The sequence below is a fragment of the Hippopotamus amphibius genome, chromosome 3 (assembly GCF_030028045.1).
Source record: "Hippopotamus amphibius kiboko isolate mHipAmp2 chromosome 3, mHipAmp2.hap2, whole genome shotgun sequence".
In the NCBI taxonomy this organism is placed as follows: Eukaryota; Metazoa; Chordata; class Mammalia; order Artiodactyla; family Hippopotamidae; genus Hippopotamus; species Hippopotamus amphibius.
In genome coordinates, this window is record NC_080188.1 from 26,790,766 (window position 1) to 26,817,988 (window position 27,223).

The 27,223-nt window shown below is 36.1% G+C and overlaps 1 protein-coding gene across 10 annotated transcripts in view; it reads right to left on the reverse strand.

The window, feature by feature from the left end:
- Window positions 1-27,223, reverse strand: part of FRYL (FRY like transcription coactivator) — a 242,165-nt gene that overhangs the window by 128,467 nt on the left and 86,475 nt on the right. For all 10 annotated transcript variants that reach the window (XR_009052491.1, XM_057725531.1, XM_057725528.1 and 7 more), the window contains one exon: window positions 7,474-7,673. Coding sequence is in view for 9 of the 10 variants with exons in the window: in XM_057725531.1 (XP_057581514.1) it covers window positions 7,474-7,593 (120 nt within the window). In the remaining variant the exon portion in view is untranslated. The remainder of the gene's footprint in view (window positions 1-7,473; window positions 7,674-27,223) is intronic.

A 27,223-nucleotide genomic window follows, 5' to 3' on the forward strand; every position in this document is an offset into this window, starting at 1 on the left:
TTCAGTAATATTTTGAGGAATGTTGATCTAAGTAGTTTATTACTCACAAAGGGTGCTTATACAATAAAGTAATGGCCAAGCAGACTAAGAGAGCGATAACCTTTTCAGAAACACTTACACTGTTTTCTTATACCTAACACTTTTCATTTCTCAACAAAATCATGCTTTCTCAAAGATTTCTTAAGATCTGACATCCTCAGAGCTTTCTCTAAACCAAAAAGTGAGGATGAGTTATTTTTTCCATAATAAGAACTCAGAAATGATGTTTGAATGCAAAAAAATACTCATATTACCATCAATACAAAAAGATGAAATAAATGTACTGCACTAAATAAAATTACTAATCAGGGACTCTGTGTTATTAACCTCTCAGTTTGATTACAGCATGGTTGACGATGGCCTAATCACTGTCAAGCAGATGTACTTTCAATGCGAGATTTTGAAAAGACAAACTATTTAAAAACATGTTTATCGTACATGCAATCCACTATCATAACAACTAAAAAGAATACAAATTATTCTCTATATTCACATACAGACGAATGCAAAGACTTATGTACAAAAATGTTTACTGTAGTATTTTTTTCTCAGTAGCCTCAAGTTGGGGTAAGTCTCAAACAGCTTATCCATAGAGACTGGTTTTAAAAAAAATGTATAGTACTTTCTTTTATTGAAATAATATTCAGTGTTAGAAAGAATGAGACAAATATACATGGACTCATAACAGAAAAATCTCTGATGATGGGTGATGACTTAGAGGGCTGGAATAGGAAGGGTGGGAAGGAGTCGTGGGAGGGATATGGGGATATATGTATAAATACAGCTGATTCGCTTTGTGGTACAGCAAAAACTGGCACAACAGTGTAAACCAATTATATTCGAATAAAGAGCTTAAAAAAATAGAACAATCTCTGATTTACATTGTTAAAATAAAAATAGGTACAGGAAAAATATACATATAAAACCTCCCATTTGTGTGTGTGTGTGTTTTTAGGAGATGAAAGGTGCTACAGTGATTGATAAGTAACAGGCTTGAAAAATGGTACACGAAAAACCATGGACAGTGATTATCTTGACCCAGAATGGAAGGAAGGGTCATTATTTTTATTACATAACCTTTAAAACTATTTCTACTTTTTATAATGTCATTATTTCATAATAATATAATAGATTAATAATGAATCTAAGGTTCACAATCCTTTATACTCTAATTTGATCCTTTCACTAGTATCTATGTAGAGTACCAACAGCAACATGTAGTTTCCAGGGAAAGCAAGAGTTTATTGAGGGACTTCCTAGGTGGCGCAGTGGGTAAGAATCTGCCTGCTAATGCAGGGGACACGGGTTCGATCCCTGCCCCAGGAAGATACCACATGCCATGGAGCAACTAAGCCTGTGCGCCACAACTACTGAGCCTGCGCTCTAGAGCCAGTGAGCCACAACTATTGAGCCCACGTGCTGCAACTACTGAAGCCCACGTACCTAGAGCCTGTTCTCTGCAAAAAGAGAGGCCACCACAATGAGAAGCCCACGCACCACAATGAAGAGTAGCCCCCACTCACCGCAACTAGAGAAAACCCATGTGCAGCAATGAAGACCCAACACAGCCAATAAAATTAATTTAAAAAAAAAAGTTTATTGAAAAGACTTTGACAGCATAACAATGATACTGAAATATTTCAATAATACGCAACTAAAGATGGCAATATCTCCTAAACAATCCCTATCCTTGTAGAGCTAAAAGTCTAATGACAGAGCAAAGAAAATATATGTTATCTTAGACAGACTTTAGGACAGGAAGTTGCAATGGAGGTGAAGATTTTAGAATGACCACTGAGAAGATGACATCTGAGTCACAATCAGAGGGAAGTGAGTGATCGTGCCATGCAGAGTGAAGGAAAGATAATCTAGTCAGTACCTTAGAACTCCCCATAGGCTCAGGAACTGGAGAACTTCAGTACTATGAAAGTGTGGGTGAAGGTGAAGTTAAAAATAAAAGGGCTGGTTGAACGATAGTTTAGGAAACGGTTAGACCCTTCCTCTCATTCCCTTCACTCACTCTACTTAGCAGGTTGGCCGTCCCTCCATCCTATCCACAGAGGAATCGCGCGTCTTAGGAAAGGGCAAAACAGAAGTGTTGACTTGGGGGGGGTACTACAGTTGAAGACAAGGTACCATACTGAAGACAGGGAGCTTAAGTAAAAAGGTATACGCTAAACATAAATAAAAATGCCAGTTATCTTCTGTTTCTACATCCCCAGACTGCTAGCAGTCTTGTCTAAACCCTCCCATTTGGGCTACTGAAGGACCCCTCTCAGGGGACTCTGACTAGCTCCCAGCAAAAGATCTGACATTGATGGTCCAGAAGTTACACACTAAAGACCACGGTCAAAAAGGCCCCTCCAGGTACATGGGGCTTCCAATCAGCTGTTTACTGCCTCAACCATAATAAATAATATATAATATGTTATAATAAACATGTAAGGAGAATGGGAAACTAACAGAAAAATGCAGTCTGGAGGAAATAAGAGATCAGCAACTCTTTAAAATACATAGATATTTAATATTATCAAATAAACAGTAGACAGCGCAGAGTTGTAAAAATGCTGGGCCTAAACCAAATACACACAGTCTAAATCAGCAGATGATTGGTGAAAGCCCTTTTTCTCATCTTCTTTTCTGGTCATCGGCAATCTAAAACAGTAACAGATAAGCTCGTATGTGCCTGGATCATTACCGAGGATTGATCTACTTCCTTTTAGGAAGAAAGAAACCCAAGGTATTGGACTGCATAGTTTGCAAGCTGCAATTTTAATCAGTGGTTGCCTTTCCTTCTTGAATCTTCCTTCTACGATAAAAATGAAATTGTGGCTAAAGTTGAGCTCAGCTAATCTTTGAATCTTTTGGCTTCCTTAACCTCCTTTTATTAAGGCTTCTAATATGAGAATGAAAAGGCCAGTTCTTTCATTTCAGTGATTAATTAAATTCTTTTAGCAAAAGACATTCATATTTGGGCTTCTAAGTTTCATGTAACCTACTGTCCATCTGACCATGAAACATGCTATTTTCTTTAAAGCATTCGTGGATGCTGTTTTCTTTAAAGAGACCCCATGAGAGTTGCATTCAAGAACACAAGAGAGTCATCTTGAACGACTGTTTATTACTGGAAAGGGTACAAAATAAATTTCAAAATAAATAAGATCACAATAAATGCATTCGAAGCTATAATAAAAACATTGTGATAATATTAGATTAAGTGTATTTTCATTGCCTAATCTTGACTCTGGCTAGAGGATACACCATCTACTCAAAACTTGGACACAAATAAGCTGGCAGAGATCTGATTCAGATAAGAAGAAATTATGCTGGTATACAGGAGTGTAGGGGGTAAAATCTATAAAATGTGATGGGGATTTTCTCAGCCAGGGTTTGTCCCTGGCTGCTGTAGTCAACAACACTGGGGGTTTTCCTGGTGTGTCAGGAGCAGTAAGCAGGGATGCCTCTTCTCTTTCAAGTGTAATGATGGGGTAGAAGCACCTATTTTCTCATGGAATCCTCACCACTACTCACCATAACTTAATAATCTCATTTTAAATTACACAGCAGATGTTTCTGAAATTAACTGCTAAGTGAATGAATAAAATACAATCAGCATCGGACTATTCTGGAAGAATTATTAGAAGCTCTGGCTAACACAATGATACTATGCTTTGTTAGAAGAAAAAACGGCACAGCAATGTTCTTAAGGCTACATTCAATTTAAAATACAAACTTTTACTAAGCACCTACTACCAAAGGCAGTGCTGCAGGTACAGAGGAGACAGAGACCTGGTTCCCGGTATCAAGTAGCTCACATCAGAAAAGATAAACATGTAAGCAATTAACCATAATGTGACAATGTCAGAATCTAGGAGTATGAACAAATTATTACGGTAAAACAAAGATTCATTTCGCTTGGGGAAGGATCACTATGTTAGAGGGAACATGTGGAAAGCTGGAAGAATCAGTAGAGGTTTAAAAACAAAGGAGTTAAAAGCATTTTAGATTGAGAGAAAAAAAAAACAAACACATCAGAACAACAGAATATATTGAGGATACTTTAAGTGTCACAGCACACATCATGAGACATTATATAAACTGTTAAAAGACTGTGAAGAGGCTGAAATGACTCACCAAGAACTTGAATTTAATCCATAGCAATGAAAAGGAAGCAAGATTTCTAAAGCAGAAAGGCAGTAATATTTGTGTTTTAGATGAGGAAAAGTCTGGTGAGAACAAGGAAAATGGAAAGTGATGGACCACTTCTGGTTAGAAGGCTAATGCAATGGTCTAATATGACAGAAACTGGCCCTGAGCTAGGGCAGTAACAATGGCACTGGGAGAAAAAGGAAGGAGAAAGATATAAAATCACCACATTATAGACTCATTCAAGTTAGGTAATTTCACTCATATTTTCTTTTAATTATTTTACTCTCAAGACTGTTACATTTCAAAATGAAAATTCCTTTAAGAATATTTTAATATTCTAGCGCTCTTAGAACCATACCACATGGTGCTGTTTATAAAGTATTTTATGAAATAGGTAAAGACTTCTAAAAATGTGCTGTGTATGTTGCAAGTTGCTGAAGCCCGGTGATGGGTCCTGAGGGTTCATTACACCATAATCTCTGCTTTTATATAAGTTTGAAATTTTTAATTTTATTTCAAATTAATAAAATGAAAATTTTAATAAATTTCAATAAAAATTTAGAATTTTAAATAATTTCTTAATAAAGTTTGAATTTTTAATAATAAATAATAAATTTTTAATAATTTTTTCAGCCTTATTGAGATATGTGTAATAAAGGTGTAATATATTTAAAGTATACAATGTGATATACACATATATACTGTGAAAGGATTCCCACATCAAGTTAATTAAAACATCCATCACCTCACATATTCACTTTTTTCTCCCTTTCTTCCTCCCAACCTCCTTCCCTCCCTCCCTCCCTCTCTCTCTTCTTTCTTTCTCTTTTTGGTGAGAACACTTAAGTTCTGCTTTTTTGGGCAAATTTCAATTATACAATATAGTATTATCAACTATAGTCACCACATTCCATAAACTTTTTTTATGTATTTTTTTAAATGGTTCCCTTTCTGACTGTACATTATCTAAGTAGGCTAGTGTAGCAATCTATCACGTAATTCACAGACCATGGATGAAGAAAATAACATTTTATAGAGTAAGTACATTTCTAATCAAACCTTATAATCACCAATTCATATCTACAAGCTCTTATAATCCTAATTTCTAAAACAGAATTTTATATTATACACATGCTGTAAAATATATATACACTGGTATAAAAATAAATGTTAATTTGATATGCAGAAAGCAATCGCAGAATGATTTAAATTGAACATAGTGAGATGCTCAGTTTTAAAACATACATTGTGGTTAATGATCTTATGCCTATTATTATTTGTTAAACCTCAAACACATTATTTCATAGATGCTTTCCTCAGAGTAGTTTCCTCTATTTAATGATCAGAAAGAAACTCAAGGCATGCACATACCCACTCACCCACCATACCAGCATATGATGAGCAATGTTAAGTCCTACTTCACTAAGAAAATGAAGAACATATAATACTTCCTTCAACTTTCCTCCTTTCTTAGGTCATCATTATTCTCTCTTCTGTGCCTTTCCTCCCCGTCCTTCTGAGGAAGGACAGCAGATTGAGTAAGCCTAACTCCGCTCTGCTGCGTACTGGCTTTGGGCTTCAGACAAGTAATAAACCTTCTGAGTCTCGAAATGGCAGTGAAGACCTATCTCAAATCCAGTTGTGTGAGGAATAATATTTCAGCTGTTACATCCTCTACCTCCGTCTTCATTAGCATCACCCCACTTCTAACCTACCAGTGTAATCTTGGTACATCACGTATTCACTCCCGTCAAACACAAAGAGTTGCTTCCTAAAGTTATATCATTCTGCTGAAACTGTTCTCAGGCCATTTAATTCCCAGGTCCAATAACCTTCTCCTCAGTGTTCGCCGTACTCTGCCTCTCTATATTATTTGGCAGTGACAATGCTAATATATACTCTCTTTCCCTTGATGTTATCATGTGCTCTTTTGGCTTTAATTACCACCCTCATATAGATAATGCCCAAATCTATACTGCTTGTGAGTTCCCAAAAAGAATCTCCAGCTACCAAATAGTTTCACACGGTTTAGACTGCTAGTAGCTCAAGTTTAACATACACAGAGGAAAAATCATCTTAATCACCTTTACTACCCCAACAACATTCCTGTTTTCTTTACCTAAGTAAATACACTACCACCTTTTCTAACACTTCAAAAAATCGTTAACCTTTCACTTTCACTCAACACATCTACTCCCATTTAATCATGTGTCAAGTTCTACTGATTCTGCTTCTGTTATTTATCTCACTTTTTTCTGCAACCACTTCCACTGTTAATGCCCTGGTTCAAGGCTCTTTGCATTCCAGTCCGAATTATATACATAACTAAATAGTCTCTGCCTTTCCTTTACTCTCCCTCTGTATTGTCCAGCGACTGTATTATCTATTACAATAGCCGCCACAATTCGTTAGAATCCAACCCAGACATTCACTTTTGGTCTTTTTCTTCCTTCTTCCTCACCGTAAGCTCGACTCACATAGAGCCTCTCACATTCTTTAAGCATCCTCATGTACTATAAGTTCAAAGCTGTTTACTCACTCATTGTAAGTTCGGCTGTCATATCATTGACTCACAGAATATTTTAGGTTTTCTCCTATTTTCTCTTATGTTTTATCTGTCTCAACAATTCCCATTGGTGAAATCCATTTTCGTTCTTTGGTAACCTGCAGTGACTTATCAGAGTGGATTCTAGAGTCATTATAGCTTTTGAGATCACCACTCTACTACTGGCCTAGCCCTTAATTTTTTTTAAGACTTTATTTTTGAGAGCAGTTTTAGGTTCACAGCAAAACTGAGTATAAGGATAGACTTCCCGTATTCCCCTGTGCCCATACATGCATAGCCCCGGCCATTACTGACATTCCACACCAGAGGGGTACACTTGCTATAACTCATGAACATACACTGACACACCCTAATCATCCAGTCTACAGACTGCACTACAGTTCACAACGGGTGTTGTATATTCTATGGGTTTGGACAAATGTATAATGACATGCATCTACCATTATAATATCATACAGAATATATTCACTGCCCTAAAAATCCTCTGTGTCTGCCTATTCATCCCACCTCGACCCCTGCCCGACCCCTGATCTTTTACTGTCTCCACAGCTTTGCCTTTTCAAGAATGTCATACAGTTGGAATTACAGAGTATGTACCCTTTTCGGATTGGCTTCCTTTAATATTTTTTTCAAATGTATTATTTTCTTTGGAAATTTTGTAATATAATGGTTAATACAAGTCAAGAAAACACTTCAGATTACAGGTCAGCACTACTCACCAAGGGTTCAGCCATTACAACTTCAATTTTCTTTTCAGCTTGAACAGCAAATTCTGCAAAGAGGCTCTTGATGACATATTCACCAGGCTTGACATCTGGGTCAATCGTAATGCTTGACATGATGGTATTCTTTTTCCCCAAAGTGGAATGAAAGCTGGAAGAAGTGCAGTACTTATTCACTTTGCTGACTTGTGCTGAAGCTAAAAATAAAAGAAACAAAAGAACTCTAATAATCAACTCAATTAGGCCAGCCACAACCACTCTATTTAATATGTATCCTACTCCTAAACCCCATCTGGACTCCCAATCTGTATTACCAGACTCTATTTTTGTCTATTACACTTGTCGCCTTCTAACATACTGCCCGACATAACTATAATTGAGTTACATATTATGTTTATTATGTGCTATATTTCTCCCTATCCTACTGTTGTGAATTCTATAAGGACAGAGATTCACAATGAAGGAAATAAAACGTGAATAAAGAAACACCAATGAGGTTAAGAGGTTGAAATACACTGCTTTGGAGAGGATGCTCAGGAAAGGCCTCCTTTGAAGAAGCTACATTTGAACTCACATCTAAATGATGAAAAAGAGGAAGCAAGGCAAAGCACCAGGCACAGAAAGTGCAAAGTTGAGTCTGAATGTCTAAGAAACAAAAAGAGGACCAGAGTGGCTGTAGCTCAAGAGAGGGAGCAGGGGTGGAAGGCAAGTGAGATGAGGTCTGAATTATTAGTCAGGGATCAAAGTTCTAGAACTTTGTAAGGAAGTCAGATTTTATTCTCAATGCAATTAAAATTCAGTGGAAAGTGTTAACTTGGAGAGGAACAGGATCCGGCCTTTCCTTAAAAGATCTCTGGCTCCTCTAGAGAATGGATTAGAAGAGGGCAAACGTAGAATAGGGAAAGCTGTTACAAAATCCAGGTGAGATGATCACAGCTTGGACTAAGAAGATGGCAATGGTACAGGAGAGAAAGATTTGTCAGATGTTAGTGGACTTGATACTGAAGTGAGGGGAAGGAATTAACGATGACTCACAGGACTCTTCTTTGACTCATTCAAAGAAGAAAGAGGGATAACATCGTGCCTGGCAAACAGTGCGTCACACCAAGTGTGGCATGAAAAGAGCACTATGTGCTGTTTATCTTCACCTGTTCTGTTCTCTTCACTGCCTGGGCAGCCTGCCTGGCTTTTATCTACAGTCTATCCAGTCACCTTGATCTTCCAGGCTGTTGTATAATATAGACCTTCCCGTTTTCTAACTTCAGCTTGTGTCATCCCCTTTGGCCTAGAATATTCATGGAGAACCTGAAAGAATGTACTTCTCTACCTCAAGCTGATCTCTAGATAACTGCCCTTTCAATTGCTCTCCTATAAATAACTCCCTCCTTGAAATAGGAAGCAGAACACAATTTTTCAAACACTGAATTTTGGCTTATATGTATGTGTATATATAACCACAGGACAATAAATTTAATCTAAATAAATACACTCCCAATTCGTAAGAAATTGTTCTGTCAACTAAATAAAAACCCCACTCTACCAAACATAGTATATGTCAAGATATCTAAAGGTGACTAGGATAACTTCAAAAGAAAATTCTAGAAAGTAATACAAAGTCAGGTTATGGCAGCCACGTGGGAAAAAAATCATTTGTGAATTTAAAAAATAAATATTTTTGAAAGACTGAACTTCCAGGAATTCCCTGGAGGTCCAGTGGCTAGGACTCCACGCTTTCACGGGCAAGAGCCAGGGTTCGATCCCTGGTCGGGGAAATAAGATCCCACAAGCTGCGCAGTGCAGCCAGGGACCGGGGTGGGGCTGGGAATAACGGACTTCCAAATACCAAAGAATAGCTTACTTTCATGTCTTATTCATTATCTTTGTTTATTTACTTATTTTTCATAAAATAGAATATTTGCCTCCAAGGTTAAGATTAAAAACTAGTCATACATGATGCTTACATATTTAAAATCATAATCTAAAGAATATTAGAAACTGTTAATACTGCCTCTAAAATAAGTATCTCTGTACCACATAAAATTAAAAGACAATATGTATTGTAGTCTAGAACTAAAATTATATAAGAACAATTCAAAACAAAAATTCACAGTCCTTTGAACACAGTGCACACTATTTATTTTAAACAATGACTTCTTTGTTTACTGTTTCATGACCCAACATTGTGTATAATAAAGGAAAAAATGTGTCAGCAAATGTCATCGTGGGGGAAGGAGGTCTTAAATTTTAAAAATTTATTTTGGATCATTAAGACTACTCTATATTTTATATCCACATCATATTGGATAACCCTAGGGAATCATAAAATAGTGGAAAAGGCTACTCAGATACTTCCTAGAATTTTAATTTAATAATAATTTTAAAATTTTGACATGGTAGTAGATACAAAATATATCTTTTCCTTTAATTAAGAGTCATAAGATCATACGAGTGTTACAAAGTTTCTTTGGCTTTACCTTCACAATAAATGTTTTAAACAAGAAGCCTTTAATAGACCTTGGAACTTAAATTCTAGACCTTGATGAGGTATAACCTTAATGACATTTTAACCTTTAAAGTCTACTCAAAAAGAAAAAAAATTTTAGTTAAAATGACTTCTCAAATAACTCACTCTTACTATCTTCTACCTCCTAAAAACCATAACATAAATTAAGCATAAACAAATATTCCTAGATATCATAACTGCATATTTCAAGACATTTGCCAATATAGCCAAAAGTTTTAGGGAAACCTATATTCATCTTCCAAATAAATGTTTACCTTCCAAATACCTGCATTATCTTCCAAAATAAAAACACTTTAATTTTGAAAAGAAATCAAATCTTTAAGAAAAATTACTTTTTAAGAGTTAATCACTTTTACCTCCAGCCACAAAGCTCGAGCAAAATCAGTTAGAAAAAGACTCACACCCTCAAACTGAAAACTGGACAAAGGACATGAAGAAACAAGCTATAAAAGATAAAACAGACAAAGCCAATAACCATGAAAATGATATTTAACCTCACTGGTATTTTAAAAATAAATAAAAATTAGATAACCTTTTTCAGGTACCAAAGTGGTTTCCCCCAATTGTGGATTTCACTATAATGTTCGGCTTTGATAAAGAGATGTGAATTGTTCTCATATTCTAATAGTTACGAAAAAGGGATGGTCACTCTAAGCAGAATAAGAAGGCTAGTTTCTACATAACTAGATTAACTTGATGTCACTGGACTGCTGGAGTTAAATATTCTATGAGGTTAAATAGTACTATTTCTCTACATGCTATTAAAAGTTTTTGAAAATTTTATATACACCTATGAGAGAATAAAGACATAACTCTTAGAGTGTAATTCTTAACACAATTCATGCATTGAATTACAAGTTGTAAAAACCCAATGTCATATTAAACATTCTTGAAATATAAATCTAAACTCTGATAATAATAAGAATAAAGCAAGACCTGAAAAATTAACATGCAAAATTATGATAAAACATACAAATTAAACGCTGGCATGTATACTCTTTCTCTTAGATAAGGTGCAAAATAGAAAGTAATATGGTATTTTTAGACAGCTAACTATATAGCACTGTACTTAGAATGTTTCATTTAAAAAAATGACCTTTTTCATGCTCATAAGACTCCTATACCCTTATAGAATATATTTAAATTCAATAAGGGAGAACAGACAAGTGATAAGAGACACAAACACCGTAAATTTTTTTTTTAATTTTATTTATTTATTATTTGGGGGGGGGGGTACACCAAGTAAAAAACCCTAAATTGATACGTGTTTGGTTTCATTACTTTACAGCAGTGGTTCTCAGTGTTTTCTGTCTCCCTTATATTCTTATGCACAACATTCTAAACAGTAACATTGACAGTAACTCTCAATGATTGAGGTGTTTTAGATAAGGATGAGTAGGGGGTGGGTGGCTGTCGTTTTAAAAGACCCCAATGGAGTCCATGAAAGCTGCCGGTAGCACCCTCACCCCCAAAGACAGGTCTTTAGGGATAAAAATGACTACTCTGTAGTCATAATCTCATACATACGTGCATATTACACACACATATTCATGAGAGATTTACATAATACAGAAAAGGAACAAAATACCACGCAATTGCTTACTTATTATAATAATTATTTACTCATATTGGTTAATAATAAACATGTTGATGACAACCTAAGAGAGAAAAGATATAAGGTAAATGGCCTTCGAACAAGACCAAAAGTCAAAAATACCTCTTATTTTAAAAGATAAAAGCAAAATTCTTAGCTTAAAAAGCAAGCCTATTCCAGCAAGTTATTTTGTGGCTACCAACAAACTGATTCTGAAGTTTATATGACGAGGCAAACGACCCAGAATACAACACAATATTGAAGAAGTATAAAGTTGGAGGACTGACACTACCTGACTTGAAGACTTGTTTTAATGCCCCAGTAAACAAGACAGTGTGGTACCAGTGAAAGAATACATAAATAGATCAGTGGAACAGAACAGAGAGCCCAGGAACAGACTTACACAAACAGTGTCAACTGAAACTAATCTTTGACAAAGGAGCAAAGGCAATCAATGGAAAAAAGGAGACTTTTCCACAAATGGTGTTGGAATGACTGGGCATCCACATGACAACAACAAAAAAAATCTAGACACAGAACCTACACTTTTTGCAGAAACTAACTCAAAATGGATCATAGATCTAAATGTAAAATGCAAAACTATAGAATTCCCAGACTATAAGAAGGAGAAAATCTAACAGTTCTTGGGTTTGGTGATGACTTTATACATACAACACTAAAAGCACAACCCATGAACGAAAAATTGATAAACTGAGCTTTTTTAAAATTAATAACTTCAGCTCTGCAAAAGACCCTGTTAAGAGAATGAAAAGACACAGACTGGGAGAAAACTTTTGCAAAACACATATCTAGTAAAGGACTGTTATCCAAAATATATAACAATTCTTAAAATGCAGTAAGAAGATAACTACCCAATTAAAAAATGGGCAAAACATCTGAATAGCCCCTCAACAAAGAAGACATACAGATGGCAAGGAAGCATATGAAAAGATGCTCCACATCATATGTCTTCAGAGAAATACAAATTAAGACAACGACGAGATACCACTGTGGATGAAGAATGTTGCCTGCCATATCAGAAAACAAAGGATGTTGCCATCAAGCCATGAGCCACTGTGGCTGCCCCCAGCTGTGCACTCTGAGGGGGTTTAGGATGGAGAAAAACAGGATACTGGCCCTAGACAGTTAAGGTGCATATCGAAGAAATGATTTTAATAAGCCCAGACTCTTGCATCTTCCCATATACAGAAAAGTGCTAAATTCATTAACTTGAGATGTCTGCTTTTTATTTTTAATTAACAGTAATCTTCTGATGTTCTAACTACTGTTTTTTCGGTGCAAAAACTCCTATGCATCCTGACTCCTCCCTTACCTATAAGGAGCAGTCCTTCAGAGCTATCTCAGAGGCTGCCTCCCAGGCCTAAGTCCTCAGCAAGTCTGCCAAACAAAATACAATTCACAACTTTTAGGCTGTGCTTCTCTTTTTCAGTCAACACCACCACACACCTATTACAATGATCAAAATCTATAACACTGACAAAAACAAATGCTGGTGAGGATGTGTAACTACAGGAACTCTCAGTTATCACTGTGAGAATGAAAAAGGGAAGACCGTTGGAAGGTTTCTTACAAAACTAAATATATTTTTACCACACAACACAGCAACTGTGTTCTTTGGTATCTACCCAAAGGAGTTGAAAATATATACACACAAAAACCTGCACACGGATGTTTACAGCAGTTTTTATTCACAATTGCCAGAACTCAGAAGTAACCAAAATGTCCTTCAGTAGGTGAATGGATAAACAAACTGTGGTACATCCAGATGATGGAATATTACTCAGTGCTAAAATGAAATGAATTATATAGTCATGAAAAGACTTGGAGGAAACTTAAATGCATATTACTAAGTGAAAGAAGCCAATCTGAAAAGGCTACATACTGTACGATTACAACTATCTGACATTCTAGAAAAGGCAAAACTATAGAGACAATAAAAAGATGAGTGACTGCCAGAGGCTGGAAGGCAGGGAAGGAGAAACAGGCGGAGCACAGAGGATTTTCAGGGGCACAGTACTGGTCTGTACAATGCTGTAATGATGAGCACATGTCATTATACATGTGTCAAAACCCAAAGAATGCACAACACCAAGACTGAAACTGTAAACTATGGGCTTTGGGTGATTATGACCTGTCTACGTAGGTGTGTCAATTGTAACGAATGTATCACATTAAGGTAAAATGTCAATAGTAGGGCAAATAAGCAGGGTAGACAGGGCAGGAGAAGGGGGTACCTGGGAACCCTCTGTACCTTCTGTTCAAATTTCTGTAAACTTGAAACTGCTCTTTACAAAAAAGTCGATTAATTTTTTAAAAAAGAAAGAAAAGCCTATTCTATTCCTGTCAGCCAGAACCAAAGGTGCCTGGGAAGAGTCACAATAAACAACAGCCCAAGCCAAAGCCTAAAACAATAATCTACTTGGATCTAGCTCAGAGAAGAAAACAGTTTATAAGTCAATTAAAATAAAATGTCAAAAACACAAATCAGGTTATATGGTAGACAAATTGAAAGTAGAAACAAAGATAGCAAAATCAGTATTAGGGAATAGAAGAGAATTTCAAATTCCGCGGAGGCCAGTTGGATTGGTGTATCTTTCAACCAACTATCCAAAGCAAAACTGTACATTTGAAAGCAACTATTTCTGAAGAGGAAAAAAGAAAATATAAGTAATGTGCATGCTGTACACGTTGAGAGCTACAATATGGAAGCATCATTTGACGGCTTCAGCGCACAAACACAATTTGCTACATAAGGCAAGGTATACCTCGAAATTCCTTCACGAATGAAGGAATCTCATACAGACACCATTCACTTCTGATGGAAACAAAACATTATTTAATATTTATTAAGATATTGCATGTTATCTTATTTTATGCTAACAAACCAAATCTTACTTCAAGCGATATGCTGGTAAATGGTTCTCTTTTAAAAAAAAAAAAACCAGTGTCCTGATTTGTAGCATTTACTAATTTCCATCGTGGAAGTACTCCCATCATGGCTGATTTCAAGCCACCAATAATTTAACAACCAGCTGGTAAAATTACTGGGAGGAACTAGATCCAAAACACCACATCAAGTTATTGTTCGTGTATGACAAGGAAATTGACTTCTAATTAAAGTCGACTGTCCCACTTAAATGGAATGTGAACTTAGGTTCTCAGTTTAAGAACTTTCAGTTCACTGGCTTTATTTCCTACATAACTGTCAGATTTTGATATATCCTTTTTTCTGCCTTAAAAGTCTATATTATTAACCTACTATTTGCTCAGAATAACTATTTCCCAAATCAAATATTTTTGTTGCATCTTCAGATTCATTTACATAAAATGGACTAAAAAGAAGAAACTTTCCCATTTTGATCAGACATATATTTACCTCTATTTTCTTTTAACTCTCTTTTACTTATATTTATTCCATTTAAATCTGTCCAACTGGAATTTATCTGGGGTGTTATACAACAAATATTTAAATATTTTCCCTCAACATTTAATTAGTTCTCGGTACCTTTACTAAAATTTTGTCACTGATTTTATCATTAGCATAAACTAAGTTCATACTCAAAGATGCTTGCTGTTCTTCTCATTATCAGTTTTTGTATCAGTACCATTCTTTTATTATTGTAGCTTCTCATAATAGGTTTTATCGTCTGTTGGCACAAATACTCCTGGTGTACTCATTATCTTCAGGAATTTCTCACCTGTTGTCATTCACTTATACTTCCAAGCTTATAAATACTTTCTCAAAATAATTAGAAGAAAGTTGATATCTCAATTAAGACTTCTTATCTAGAACCTGGCATATCCTCACTAACTTGTGTTCTGTCACGTACCCAAAGGAAAATGTATACTTTCCTTCATAGGGGAATCTAATTCTTATTAATTCTGTTCCTAAATACTCTAAGTGTCTATTCTGTGTGAATGAAATCGTTTTCCTCACTACTCAGTCCAACTTTTTTCCTTTTGGATGAATTTCAATGGAGAGAAAAATTAAGACTTTTGCTTGTTCTTTGGACAGCTGTTCCTAAAATGTTTATTTACCTAGGCTAAACTATTCCCATTGAAAACAATTTCTAAACACAGAAGTCCTGTGACATTTTTGGCACATCTCCAGTGTTTTTTACTTGAAATCTACTACAGAAATGTCGCTTATTATAAAGCTGAAGAAAAACGGCCTGTCATCAAAATAATCCATTATTCACTCAGCCAAGGTCTCCCTGAGGTTATTATTTTCCTGTACTCTTTTGAATCTTCAGCAGCTTGAATAACAAACTATTCTAAACATTTAGAAATAATGTGGTATTTTTAAAATATGCATGGACCGAGGAGTCAGAAGACAAGAGCCCTGGACTTGACTTGGCTGCTGAATATCATTATAATCTTGGTCAAAATATTTAACCTCTCTAAACTCTGCTTCCCCTCCAGAAAATGAACGAGTTGAGTTATATGTATGGTATCAGAAGCAACAAAAAAGTTGCTTTCGTTTTTGTTTTCCACTCTTCTGCCCATAAAAATACTTGCTCCCAGCGAAAAATCTATTGTGGCAAAATGTTCTCCTCTGGGCCAGACATGAACCAGGGCATCAGCACAGGTTAGCCCTAAAGTGAAAATATGAACACCAGAATCTTTCGGCAAACATACGGAGTTGTTTCATAAAGCAAACACACCTAGACGCAAGGCCTGGCAGAGGTAAATAACTGCATATGGTTGTGGAGCCATTTTTCTTTGACTTCCAAGAAGGTGTGCAGCATCTAAATAGGTGGGCTGAGTCCTCTATATCCCTGAGGTATGTATGATGTAAACAGACCAAGAACAAAGGGGCTTCCTCTTAATATCTTAACTGGTTGCTAAGAGAGGCTCACAGAGGCTGAGCCTGCTTTCCCTTCCATCACTCTTTTTTTTTTTTTTTTTTTCCCTTCCATCACTCTTGGGATTACACTTCAAAACAGTACCGTAGCTGTATGGCTCACACTTTTAATTAACTGACAAAGAAATGTAATTGCACATCTACTGGTATCCAGGAGCCTGAGACAAAGGAAACATAAAATATTTACCATACACCAGCAGCAAATATCATTATAGGTTTCAAAACACCAAATATATTTCAGTTAAAACAGAAATTAAACAAAGATGCTAATTCCTGCCTTATCATTCAACACCATCCTGAAGGTTATGGGATAATATAAGTAAATGCGATAATACAAGAAAATGAAATCATTATTATAAATATTGAAAAAGAAGACACGATATTTCTTTATTAACTAGCAATTATGTAGCAATGAAAATGGATAAAAACCTATTCACAAATATGAAATACGTAGCGATAAATTTAATAAAAAAGCATAGGACTTATATAAAGGAAACTACAAGAACTTCTTAAAGAACATAAAAAGAAGACCTGAACAAAGGTAAGGACATACTTATAGATAAAAGCATCTGTTATCGTGTCAATTCTCACAAAATTAATATATTAATTAGTACAATTCTAATTAAGATTTCAGTACTATTTTGTTTAGGATGTATTGGATAAAATTATCTTAGAGTATACTAGGAGGAATAAATACCTAAGAACAGCTTAAAAAATTATTTTAAAAGAATACAAACACTATTGTCTAGATCAGAAGATTATAACTATAATCAGAACAGATTATAACTATAATCAAAACATATATCAAAATATAATATAAAATGTTTAACATCACTAATTACCAGAGAAATGCAAACCAAAATCACAGTGAGATATCACCTCACGCCTGTCAGAATGGCTATCATCAAAAAAAACACAAAAAACAAATGTTGGCAAGGATGTGGAGAAAAGGGAACCCTTTGTACGCTGTTGGTGAGAATGTAAATTGGTGTAGCCGCTGTGGAAAACAATACGGAGGTTTCTCAAAAAACTGAAAATAGGACTACCACATGACCGAGCAATTCCACTCCTGGGTATATATCCAAAAAAACCCACAAAACACTAATTCAAAAAGATACATGCACCCTAATGTTCATAGCAGCATTATTAACAATTACCAAGATATGGAAGCAATCTAAGTGTCCATCAACAGATGAACGGATAAAGAAGATGTGGTACATATGTCTGTAATTACGTGTATATGGAACACTACTCAGCCATAAAAAAGAATGAAATTTTGCCATTTGCAACAACATGGATGGACTTGGAGGACATTATGCTGAGTGAAGTAAGTCAGACAGAGAAAGACAAATACTATATGATATTACTTACATGTGGAATCTAAAACACAACTAACTAGTGAATATAACAAAAAAGAAGCAGACTCACAGATACAGAGAACAAACTAGTGGTTACCAGTGGGAAGAAGGAAGGAGGGAGGGGCAACATAGTGGTTAGAGATTAAGAGGCACAAACTATTACACACAAATAAGCTACAAGGATACGCTGTACCACACAGGGAACACAGCCAATATTTCATAACTATAAATAGAGCACCACCTTTAAAAATGGTGAATCATTATACTGTACACCTGTAACTTATGTAACATTGTACATCAAATATACTTCAATTAAACAAAACTTAGTAAAATGGATTTAAAAATGTATATATATAATGACTATATCAGAACATAATGTAATCAACTCAGTGAATATTAAGTGTAGATAAATCAGATTAATATAAAAGATTAGAGAACCTCCCCCAAATCCTAGAATAAGAATTCAACATAAGCAAAATTAGGGGGGAGGGGATGATTTATTTAGTAATAATGTTGGAATATCTTGCTACTCATCTGCAGAAAAATAAATATAACATATTCAAAAACCAAATTCCAGATGGATCTGAAGTAAAAATGTTTTAAAGTCTTAGAAAAAAAATTCAAAGTCAACATGTATAATCCAGGAGAGAGGAGAACCTTTAGCCAAGATAGAAAGCCCAAAATTATTTAAAAAAAAAAAAAAAAATTTTTATTCAACCAAATAAAATTTTTAAGTATTTATAAGGCAAATGATACCATAAACAAGAAAGGACAAAGTTGGGGGAAAAAAAAGAATGCAGATGACAGAAAATATAAATATAAAATATTGAAAGACTCTTACAAATTTACAAGAAAAAGACAACACAACAGAGAAAAAAATGGCAAAAGATATAATTAGACAACTCACATAAGAACCAGTCTAAAAAGACAACAAACATGTGAAAAAACATTCAAACTTGTAATGCCCATAAAATGAAAATTAAACTAGCAGTGAGCTTTCATTTTATACACAGGTGTTAAACTTGTGGCAAATATTAAAAAGAATAATTGGATCTATTGCTGGTAATTAACACAACACATTGCTGACGGAAATGTCATGTCCACCTAAGCATAGTCCGGTAGCGTGGACAAAAGGATGAGGATTCTGGCCCCTATAGCAGAGCATGACAGATAAAAATTTCTTTGATCTTTAGGCTTCCATGCAACTTCCTGACTACAATTCAGCTTTGTATGACCTACCCCACAAGGAGATTAAAGAATGGTCTGCCAGCTCCAGAATTAACATTCATTCACCAGGCATATTTCTCATTGCAAATTAGTAAATTGGCAAACATAAAAGCTTGTCTCTGTCAGACTGTTTATAATAATTCCGCCCCCTGAAAAAGATTTCAGAACCACTCTCAGCAATCTGGCAAAGTCAAGTTTTCTGACCCAAAGCTGGTCTTTGCCGGCCTTCTCTGGCAATTCCTTAAATCAGAATCAAAATCTTTGGAGGGAGGCCCAGGCACCTGTATGTTTTTGAAAACTCCTCAAGATGAGCCTACTGGGCAGCCAGGGTGAAAACCACAGCCTTCCACCATGCTTCTAAAGCAGAACAGTTGGTGCTATACAATGATTTTATTTAAAACTAATTTTGATAATAAAAAGTTTCAGAAACACCATATACAAGGAAACCTACTTATATAATACCACAAAAAATATCCATCAGGCAATTCAGAGAGAGTTAAATGAATGTATGTCAGGGACAAAGCTCTTGGGAGCAAAGTGAGGGACCGTTCATAAGATAACTCAAAAACCTGATTTTAAAAAGTCATACATAGTCCTCCCAGTCCATACTAGAAATCTTGATGAATTGATTTCTCTCTCAGCCGTTTCTCTTTAATCACTGTCTGTGACCCAAACCACCTATCTTGGTGCCCAAATCAATCCTCTGTCTTTCATTAATCTGTGATTTCAAAGGGTAAAGTTTCAATGATCTAAACTTCAGAGCTATCACTGATTTCTCCCTGTGCCCTATATTCCATATCTAGTCTAGCCATCAAATCCCCTCACTACTAAAAGTAATCCCCCCTTCCTTTTTCTGTATAGCTAAATTTTAAGTTCAGGTCCTAATAATAACAGTCGACATAAACTCCTGAAAAGTCTTTCTCTTGTAGATGAAATATCGACTTCACGTAGCAGCCAAAGGGACTATTTTATATTTGAACCATACTAGGCCCTTATACATCAAACCATGACAAGCCAGTGCCTCTGTGCTCTGTATAAAAATGCACCACTCACCTTACCTTCCAGAATATTACTGAAGCCATTTTATTGGAATCAACATTTTCTTTTCTTCCATAGTCTCCCCACCATAAGAATGACTCATTCACATACTGCTCAAAAATTTTATGTGAATTTTCTTCATCTTTTTTTTTTTTTCAAAACAATTTTTTTAAGAGCAGTTTTAGGCTCACAGCTAAACTGAGAGGAAGGTACAGAGATATCCCATACTCCTCCTGCTCCCACACATGCATCCTTTCCCTGTTATCAACATTCCCTGGTATATTTGCTACAATTCATGAATCTACATCAATACATCATTATCACCCAAAGTCCACAGTTTACATTAGGGTTCACTCTTTGTGTCGTATATTCCGTAAGTTTGAACAAATGTATCCATCATTACACAGAGCAGTTTCACTGCCCTAAAAATCCTCTGTGTGACACCTACTCACCCCTCCGTCTCCCCAACCCCTGGCAGTCACTCATATTTTTACTGTCTCCATAATTTTGCCTTTTCCAGAATGTCATATAGTTGGAATCATACACTACATAGCTTTTTCAGACTGGTTTCTTTCACTTAGTATTATAATACGCAATTATGTTTGCTCCACGTCTTTTCATGGCTTGATAGCTCATTTCATTTTAGCACTGGATAATACTCCACAGTCTGGATGTACCACAGTTTATTTATTCATTTACCTACTCAAGAACATCTTGGTTGCTTCTGTTTTGGCAATTATGAATAAAGCTGCTATAAACATCAGTGAAGCTTATTTTAAACAAAAAAGATCCACTGAATGCACCTAATGTAAATCTGCTATTTGTTACTATGCTATGCTGTTACTATATTGCATGTGAATGGATATTAATTTATTCTTCAATTTTTATGAATGCCTTTGCCAAGTACTTTCCATATCACATGGATCAATCAATATAACTTAAAAATATAACTTCTAAAACATTTCACATGATTTTCTACTATGAAATACTATCACATTTGTAATTTATCACCTTCTAGTAGAAATGGGTCTGACAATTCAGAAGTTGGTTTCTATAGCCTTCCCCATTCAAAGGGATTTCTTTGTTTGTAAAAACCTTTAAATTTTCACTCACTTTAGCAAAGTTTTTAAAAATAACATGCACAATAAAAACCAACTGGTGGACCCAAAATAAAATTGTCAGAAATTTCACTGAACAGGCACTGTCCTGTAACATCCTGCATTACTAGATTAGCAGGAGGAATAATCAAAAGAACACAGCCCATTCCATCCTGCAAAAGGTTAAGCAACTATGTCTGCTCAATGTGATAATGAGATTGTAAACATGGTTAACTCCAGAAAAGAAGTCTAAGAGTTTGGCCGGTAGTGAAACAGTCCAGAACCCAGTGATTTGAGGTCTAAACACTATAACAGGCCAGATACCTGTCAGATGTTGTATTTAAAATATTTAGAAATCAGGACAGAGGGACAGTCAGAACAGTTTCTGGCTATAAATACCAGTATAGCCATAATGGTGCATTATAGCTGAATATCAGCAACATTGAAGGTAATGAGAAATCTAGTAACGGAGGCAGAAATTTGAAATACCTAAAGAATCTGATAACAGGTAAAAAGCACCAGGGAGATCCAAGAAAGAACAACGGATATGGTAGTTAAGCTGCATAATGCAAAGTCTGAGAACAAGATATATACGGCCATGCACCTAGGGAGGTGGCTTTGATCATCAAAAAGGTATGTCAGCAGAACTTGATTCTCGCCAAGTTTTACTTTTGTTTTCGGACGAGATCTTCACTCCCTTGAAGAGCAAAACAAGGTCTCACATTTGGAGGAAATGGAATACAAAAGAGCCTGAGAAGGTAAGCCTTAGGAAGGAAGAAGTACCCTCATTACAGGTGGAGCCCCTGACCCGAGAATGCGTAGCAGCCCAGACACCGAAACTGATAAACAAAACCAGGCCGAAAGTCATAGTGAGGTTAGGCTGATGCTGAGTTGCCAGGATAGTGAGCTAGGTTTCTCCAAAACCAATGCCCCATCTTAGCACAGGATTGGACCCAGGACCTGATATAGGACAGAGTCTACACATGACTATGACAGAACGTAAAAAAAAACAGGAAAATGTTGTGATGTCAGGGTTTAACTTACCATAGATATTACACTGACCTTTATGAATACTCTCAGACACCTATGAATACTGTGACCATCTGTGTTGGAATTTCCTGATTTCAAACTTCCTACCTAATGATTAGACTATGTATCAAATTTAAAACAAATCATGAAACCAAATACTTAATGAGTTAGATAATCAGCTGCAGTTCTCACAACACAGTAAGTTTAGACTTGAAGATAAAATGTCTCCTCTGTCAAATGAAGTAAACCTAGCTCAAGGAGTTAGAACATTTAGAATAAAACTGGAGAAAGCAGGCTTATGATTCCTAAATTTAATGATATCTGCAGCTAGGAACTCCAAACTCAAGGACCATCACAGAGTTCACACCATTCCCTTAATAGCACAATAAGTTGGCTGCCTTGTCTAGGCTTCATTGTTTAAAGCAGACAGATTTCTCTGAGGGATGAGAGGGTATTTGGGCACTAAGCAATAAGTGATTCTTTTTCACTCTGACCAATGGATACATCTCTGAAGTTAATGTCCATGAGAACATAAATTACCCTACCAAATTCATTTTATAAAAGCCTAGTTAAAAATCTCCTTTACCTGCCATATCTAACCGAAGACCTATTGTTCCTAGTCTTAAATAGTCCCCATATGCATAACTAAGTAAGTTAGCATTTTGTAAAGCATTTACAATAGTACCCATCCACTCATGTGGTAGGCATTATGTACAGGTTTGCTAAAGAAATAGTATTTGTTCTTTTGTTCCGCCTTCATCTCACATCTGGTCTACTGCAATAGCAACTAATGTATCTCCCTATACACGCTGCACCCCTCTCTCTTTCCCCTTTTCTGTCCCCATCACGTGAAAAATGGAAGTCTTGCCCATGTGCCACAACTATTGAGCCTCTGCTCTAGAGCCCGTGAGCCACAACTACTGAGCCCATGTGCTGCAACTATTGAAGCTCATGTGCCTAGGGCCTGTGCTCCACAACAAAAGAAGCCACTGCAATGAGGAGCCTGTGCACCACAATGGAGAGCAGCCCCCGCTCCCAGCAACTAGAGAAAGCCCATGTGCAGCAACCAAGACCCAACACAGCCAACAGATAAATAAAATAAATAAATTAAAAAAAAAAAAAAAGAAAAAAGAAAGTCTAATGAAATCACCCCAATCACTGTCATAATGTCCATCAATGGCTTCCCATTTGTTTTAGGTTTAAGACCAAAATCTATAATAAGGTCTTCAAGATTCCATGTGGTCTGACCCCTGCCGACCTTTCCAGCTCATTCCCATCACTGCCCCCATACCTCTCTGCTCCAGCCAAACTGGTCATATTTTCTCCCACCCCCAGCACATCATACCCCTCTGCCCACCCACACACTCCCCGAAACTGTTAACTATTTCTTCCTTCACATTTTGCTAAAGTCTCATAGACCAGGGAAATATTTACATTGAAATATGAAGGATTAAAAGAAGTTAGTTGTATAAAAAGTCTGGGTATGTGTATTTGTTTTTTTTCGGGGGGGGGTGTTCTTAGTGCACTTAACTTACCTGAGCCCCCATTTACTCTACTATAAAAACGGCGATTTATCAACTGATGAATGGATAAACAAAATGTGGTATATTCATACAATGGAATATTATTCATCCACAAAAAGTAATGAAGTACCAATATATGCTACAAATGGATGAACCTTGGAAATATGGTAAGTGAAAGAAGATAGTCACAAAAGAACAGCTACAGTATGATTGCATGTATGTGAAATGTCCAGAAGAGGCAACTTCATAGAAACAGAACTTAGATTACGGGTATGAGGCTTCCTTTTGGGGGGATAAAAATGTTCAACAATTAGAAAGTGGCAATTGTTGTACAACTCTGTGCATACACTAAAAACCACTGAATTACACACTTTAAAAGGATGAATTTTACAGTGTGTGAATTATATCACAATAAAGCTGTTATTTTTTAAAAAGCAGCAATAGTAAGTTTTCCTCAGATTTTCAGAATAACATGAGATTTAATAAAAGTATGTGTATATGTGATTATACACACACACACACACACATGCATATTTACAATATATACTTAACACAATACCAGGCCCATAAGTATTTCAATAAATGGTACGTATTATTTTAAGCAAATAACACAGATTTTAACTGAAATTAGATGAATGCATAATTGTGCTTTTAGGGTTTGGCTTTTAATATTTCTGCAATCCAAGAAAAACATCTCAGCATTAAAAACTCTATGAAGTTTTTTCATTATGCAAAAATTCAAGTAAATTATGTCAATTTAATTTCTTATCACACCATACCTTATTCACATTTTAATTTATAGAACTGTGGTTAAAATAAGTCGATTTCTTTCTTCCATGCCTATGATAAAAACTGAATTCTTTGAAACACTAGCTGTCATAAAATTATGTATGCAAAATAAATTCTATAAATTAATGTATTTATGAGAGGTGGTATACTGGTAATAAATGCATCTGTGTCCTTACATTGCAGATATATGATGAGATAGATAGTACTGAATCTTGCCTTGTCTTAACAATTTTAGGGAACTAAGCCAATCTTTAAAATGATAACATCCTCACTACACAGCTGGTTTAACAGAATGTTCCTGATTCAGTTTTTAAAAGAAGTAATGCCTCAAACTGTTGGCACAAAGACAAAATCCTGAATTTAGGCCATATGAATGTCACTTCATTGTTGTTGCTGAAAGAAATAAGCTCAACTATAATCAGACTTCAGCAACACTGCATCAACATTCTGCCAGCTAAGCAGGCCTTGAAACCAGAGGGCCTCTAGCAATTAATATAAAATGTAGCATTGACCATTAATACAAATCATGGCAAATGCATCTTATAAACATGAAACATGATTATATTTAATGATAAAGAATTATACTATACACTGCTATTAAGTTATTTCCAATAACAAAAATCAGATTTTTTTTTTCCTTTTTCCTTTGGAGGATGAGGCAATATTTGAAACATATAACTTATTTAATGGAAAAATTACTTTCCATTTCTTTTTTCCCCTAAAAGCTATTAATAAATCGAGTTTTTCTCAGTTTTTCCCAAGGCAGTCACTAAATAGAATTTAGTAAAATGTTATTATTACTTTTTTTAATCACAGAAGTATCCTTTTATGCATTCCTGCTTCAGGAACTGTTCCCCTGAGAGACATCACGAGCATAATAATAATCGCATCATCTAAGAGGGCTCGTCTATTTATCCTCCTACCCTCTTTCCTACTATTAATCCATCCCAACAAAAATGACTGCAGCCCTAAGATTTATCTTAGCCGCCTGCACATTTACTGGAAGTTAACTAAGCATTAAGTATACAAAGAAGAACAAAACCACAATCAACCTATGCCCTCCAGGAGCTTATACTCAAGCAGCAGAGGAAGACATGAACAGCGAGAGAAGTGTGATGATCCAGTGATGCTAAAGTGAAGCACAGACCAGGGGAAGCATTTAGTATCTGGCTGACTCAGGACAGGACGGGTCTTCAAAGGTGAGCAAGAATTCACTGGGAAGCAGACAGAGGGGTGAGGGGTCAGCAGTGAATTCTAGGCAAAGGCAGCCGCACACAGGAAGGCGCAGCGTGCTCCAGGAACCCGCCGCGTGTGGCAAGAGACGAAACTGACAGGGTGAGCGGGGGCTAGATGGCGAAAAGCTTCATCACACAGGGGACGGGTAGCCTGTGAAGTAAGGAGGGGAGAGCCTCTAAGAGCAGACATTTAGAAGGAACCCTTGGCAGCAATGGGGAAGATGCAGAGAGGACAAGAAGGAAGCTATGGCAACAGTCTAGGCAACACTGAAGGCAGAGGCCTGAATTAAGGCAAGTGAAGTGGCTGTGGCAACAGAAGATAGGAGAGACTAAGGACACTTTGGAAGGTAGAATGACAAGTCCCCATGGCTGGAAGGGCTGAGGGAGGGGGTTACTCACCCCTGGTTTCTGGCTCGGGGAGACTGTGGGTGGCTGTATTGCCTGCCACCGTGGGGAGCATCTTATCATTCAAAACTAAACTCCAGTGAACTTTCCTGCTAAGTCTTCTCCAACCCCTGTGGTTCAATATGATTCCTTCCATCCCTGTACTCCCTGTGCCTGTCGTGTATACCAGATATTTGTTAAGTCATAACGCAGACTTCATTTAACTTCCTTACTGTGAACTTTTCATGTGCATATGTTTCCTCTCTCTGAGTAAAGTAGAAGTTCCTTATGATCAAACATCACGTCTGTTTGTTACACAGCCGTATATGCTCAATAAACATTGGCTGATTCAAGTGTTGGTATTATGAAAACATCCCTGGGAAGAGACAGATAATCACTGTCCTTTCCTAGGGTCTTAAACGTATTCTAATCCTCCGTCTCTCTTTTTAAATACAGTAGGGCTAAGTGAAGACAAAAAAAAAAAAAAATACATCCACAGATGCTGGTGAAATAAAAAAATCCTCCCACATGGTGAGGGCCTTACTGAACAATGAGACTTGTCACTTCTTTTCAATATTAACCCTTATAACTATAAAAAAATACCTTCAAGAGGTTTGTACTATGAATGCCCAAGGGCAATGGGATGCCCACAAACGGAATCATTATTTTACTAACAGCTAACAGCAAAGGCTCTACAAACAGTTGTTTTTGGTTCACTCTTGGATTCAGGGAATATGACTATAGGAGATTTGGCTGTAGCTGGTTATAGGGTTAAGGCAATGACATGTAGAAATGTTTAAATTGTCACAAAACAAAATAACCACATAGTTCACAAGCATCTAAAAGCAAACTAAGTTTCTACAGGACAAGCTGCTATGATATAATCTAATACACTGTTCCTCTATAAGAACCCATTTATAGCTTCATTCTCACTATAAAACTGTCTTACTATTTTTAAAAAAGTACATGGTGAGGATGGGGGAAGGAGGGAGAAGAAGAGGGAAAGGAAAAAATAACTATTAGAAATCAGTCTAGGTTATTCTAGAAAAAAATGTATTCTATAG